Source organism: Perkinsus marinus (assembly GCF_000006405.1).
Source record: "Perkinsus marinus ATCC 50983 genomic scaffold scf_1104296975548, whole genome shotgun sequence".
In the NCBI taxonomy this organism is placed as follows: domain Eukaryota; phylum Perkinsozoa; order Perkinsida; family Perkinsidae; genus Perkinsus; species Perkinsus marinus.
In genome coordinates, this window is record NW_003200744.1 from 156,154 (window position 1) to 157,386 (window position 1,233).

The window sequence follows — 1,233 nt, forward strand, 5'->3', positions numbered from 1 at the left end:
ACTGAGCTCAGGAGTTTCACGACCGTGATATGAAAAACATATTTCAAGACTACTGCATAGTGCGAATTTCGCGTTTTTCACCACCGAGTTTTACGCCACTTCACGTAAAACGGGTGAAACTCCATTATACAACTTCACATGCAAATCCGGGGAGAAACCAATGAAAATTTCCCGAATTTTCCCCGAAATTTTCAGATGTTCCCTACACGTCGTTCCAGTCAAAGGGGTAGAGCATCGCTCTGATGCTTTCCAAAACGGTGGTCAGCAAAGTCCCACTGCGCTTCCTCGATACGACAGCCAGGCGCTGGTCCAGTAAAAGGCGCTCCAAAACGAAGATGATCGATTCTGCAGGACAGAACTAAGCGGGACAAGACGGGTACTAAGAACCTTACGAGTCGAAAGATGTGCGAAAAGCGGTAGGAAATCCACGTCTCGAGTGAAGCCCAGACAACCGCCTTGCAGCGTCAACAATGGGCCTAGACAAGACATAGTGCACCTCCACAAGGCTGATAGGCTCACCGAGATTTCCGAGTAGAGATGTTGAAGTCATTGCCGAGGGAAGGTAGGGGTACACGACTGGGAGGGAATTTACCTACGAAGGGGATGATCCACTTGTCCTCAGGAGTGCTCTCACAGCATGGTAAACCGCCGAGATGAACTCCCTTTGAAGGGTCAATGCTGTTTCAGGCCTAAATGACGATTCGATGCGGCTCTGCAGAGGACCGGATGGGACTTACTCGAATCGTCGTAGAGCTTCCGAACGATCCTGGGAGATTTTGAAGAGCTTTCCGAGGAGGTTCCGATGAGCTGTCAAACACGGCAAAGTTGTAAAGAAGCCAATAGCGATGGGGGTGTAACTAACGAGAAGTAGGGTGAATTCCACTACTAAACTGAGTTACAATTTTGTGTCGTATGCGTCTAGGTAGAGACTCTTTGCGTCCAGAGGCTCATAGCCCAGTATTGCAGTTACGTAGAACATACTGTAACCAAGGTCCACCAAAACCTAAGAATATAGTGACATCATCGTTTAGGAGGGACCATACAAAGTTGCTGAGCTCGCATGCTGTTTTGTCCTTCTCCAAATCAGTGAGGATTCTCCCACCGAGTGGATAAAGCATTCTCGCTATCGCATCTCGAACTTGTTGTGCACTGAAGAAGATGAATAATTTATTTATTTTCATACCGCACCTACTTGAAGTAGTCTGTGACCTTATCACGTGTCGGTGTAGACTG

The 1,233-nt window shown here is 47.6% G+C and overlaps 1 protein-coding gene across 1 annotated transcript in view; it reads right to left on the reverse strand.

The window, feature by feature from the left end:
• Pmar_PMAR002410 (hypothetical protein) overlaps positions 1–550 on the reverse strand; it is a gene marked incomplete at both ends in the record, with an annotated part of 2,103 nt that extends 1,553 nt beyond the window's left edge. The window contains 2 exons of the mRNA XM_002765368.1: positions 207–345; positions 520–550. Of these exons, the coding sequence (XP_002765414.1) occupies positions 207–345; positions 520–550 (170 nt within the window). The remainder of the gene's footprint in view (positions 1–206; positions 346–519) is intronic.
• Between the last annotated feature and the right edge of the window lie 683 nt (positions 551–1,233).